The 2,167-nt window shown below is 49.8% G+C and overlaps 1 protein-coding gene across 1 annotated transcript in view; it reads left to right on the top strand.

The window, feature by feature from the left end:
* SOX1 (SRY-box transcription factor 1) overlaps positions 1-1,961 on the top strand; it is a 7,795-nt gene extending 5,834 nt beyond the window's left edge. The window contains exon 2 of the mRNA XM_031934973.1: positions 1-1,961. This exon is cut by the window's left edge and continues 27 nt beyond it. Coding sequence (XP_031790833.1) covers positions 1-315 — 315 coding nt within the window. The 3' untranslated portion in view covers positions 316-1,961.
* The last annotated feature ends 206 nt before the right edge of the window (positions 1,962-2,167 follow it).

The following is a 2,167-nucleotide window of genomic DNA, read 5'->3' as shown; positions in this document are numbered from 1 at the left end:
GCGGGCGGGGCGCACCAGAACTCGGCCGTGGCGGCGGCGGCGGCGGCGGCGGCCGCGTCGTCGGGCGCCCTGGGCGCGCTGGGCTCTCTGGTCAAATCGGAGCCTAGCGGCAGCCCGCCCGCCCCGGCGCACTCGCGGGCGCCGTGCCCCGGGGACCTGCGCGAGATGATCAGCATGTACTTGCCCGCCGGCGAGGGGGGCGACCCGGCGGCGGCAGCGGCGGCCGCAGCGCAGAGCCGGCTGCACTCGCTGCCGCAGCACTACCAGGGCGCGGGCGCGGGCGTGAATGGTACGGTGCCCCTGACGCACATCTAGCGCCTTTGGGACGCCGGGGACTCTGCGGCGGGGACCCACGAGCTTGCGGCCTGCGCCCGGCTCCCGCCCCGGCGCGGCCTGGCTTTTGTACAGACGTTTCCATGTTCTTGTCAAAAGGAAAACACTGGAGACGAACACCGGGTGACGCGTGTCCCCCACTCACGTTCCCCGGAGCCCCTGGCGACCGCCGGGCGCTGACACCAGACTTGCATTTTAGACTGAACTTCGGTGTTTTCTTGAGACTTTTTGTACAGTATTTATCACCTACGGAGGAGGCGGAAAGCTTTTTCTTTGCTCGAGGGGACAGAAAAGTCAAAACGAGGCGAGAGGCAAAGCCCACTTTTGTATAGCGGCCGGCGCGCTCACTTTCCCCTGCGTTGCTTCCGGACGGCGCCGACTGCCCAAGCCCAAGTGACGCGGAGCTCGTCGCGTTTGTTATAAATGTAGTAAGGCAGGTCCAAGCACTTACAAGTTTTTTGTAGTTGTTACCGCTCTTTTGGGTTGGTTTGTTAATTTATACAAAGAGATTACCACCACCACCCCCTCCTTCAGACGGCGGAGTTATATTCTGGGTTTTGTAAAACTTTCTGTATCTGAGCATTTCCATTTTTTTTTTTTTGATTTTGTATTATTTCTTGTAAATGCATTGTGAAATTTTTATTTTCGGCGTTGTAATGCGGGGAGGAGAATTCAGATTATGTACATAGTTTCCTAAAAAGCCTTTCTTCTTAAAACGAAAAAAGACCCCCCACCCAAAATGTTTTGAGTACACAAATTTAAGAGACAGAGCCCATTTTCCCCATAAATTTGAAACATGCTATTTTTATGTGCATGTTTTATGAGTTCAAAATGCAATGAGGAAATCTGAAAGGGAAATTATGTGTATGAACTAAAAGTAAGGGAACCCCGGGGAATGGGAGGACAGGATTTTCAAGGAAACTTTTTCAATGGAAGAGAAGGAAGTTAAAACCTGTAGGTTATTTTGTAGAGCTGAAGTGTTAATACGGGCCGAGAAATAAAAGTATCTTTTGCTCCGGCTGTTTCACTGCGGGCGGCTGGGACTGCTGAGCTACCTTGCTGCAAGCGGGACGCCTTCCACCTGGCTGGGCGTCTGCGCCACTTTGGTCCGGAGGAGGGAGGAGGAAGAGAAGACCCCAGTGGCGGGACCCGGGACCAGGCCATGGGTGAGGGACAAAGACCAGGGCAGGTCACGGGTTTCCCAATTCCCCAGCAATTAAGATTTCGAGCAGAATTTATCTAAATGTGTTTCGAGGAAACACAGTCGCTGAACCAAAACGTACTGCGGCCGAGCCCCCTCCGTCCATCCTCAGCCCCTCCCCCTGGTTTCTTTCTCTTGGGAAAACGGGCAAAATAATTGTGCTGGATTCTCACACACAGAGAGAAATATCGACCATCACACTCCCCCGCGTGAACTGGGATGCAAAATGCTAACCGATGTGAACGCAAAATGCCTTGTTCATTATTCCTGATGAGATCTTGAGGTTGTTTGATGCTTTAAATTTTTTAATTATATTATTTTCTAGGTGTTTATTGGTACATTGCAGTTTTTTTCTGAAATTTAAAGTTTTCTGTAAAACTTTGTCTTCAAATAATCTGACAGCATTAAATATTGCATTTAAAAATTATACTGTAGCAAATACATTTAAAAATTATCACATTAAGATGAAATTATATTTTTAGAAAAAAAAAACACTTTAAATCCAGATGGAAATACGTTGATTTCAGCAGCCTTAGGCTTCCCCTTCATTTTCTCAACACCTTTCCTTGTCTTGGAGTGAGTATGGACTGTCCGTCCAAAAGTGAGCCTATTATACTATAAGTTTAATGAGGA

The sequence above is a fragment of the Piliocolobus tephrosceles genome, chromosome X (assembly GCF_002776525.5).
Source record: "Piliocolobus tephrosceles isolate RC106 chromosome X, ASM277652v3, whole genome shotgun sequence".
Classification (NCBI taxonomy): domain Eukaryota; kingdom Metazoa; phylum Chordata; class Mammalia; order Primates; family Cercopithecidae; genus Piliocolobus; species Piliocolobus tephrosceles.
Note: the sequence above shows the minus strand (reverse complement) of the source record. Positions and strands in the feature narration are given on the sequence as shown.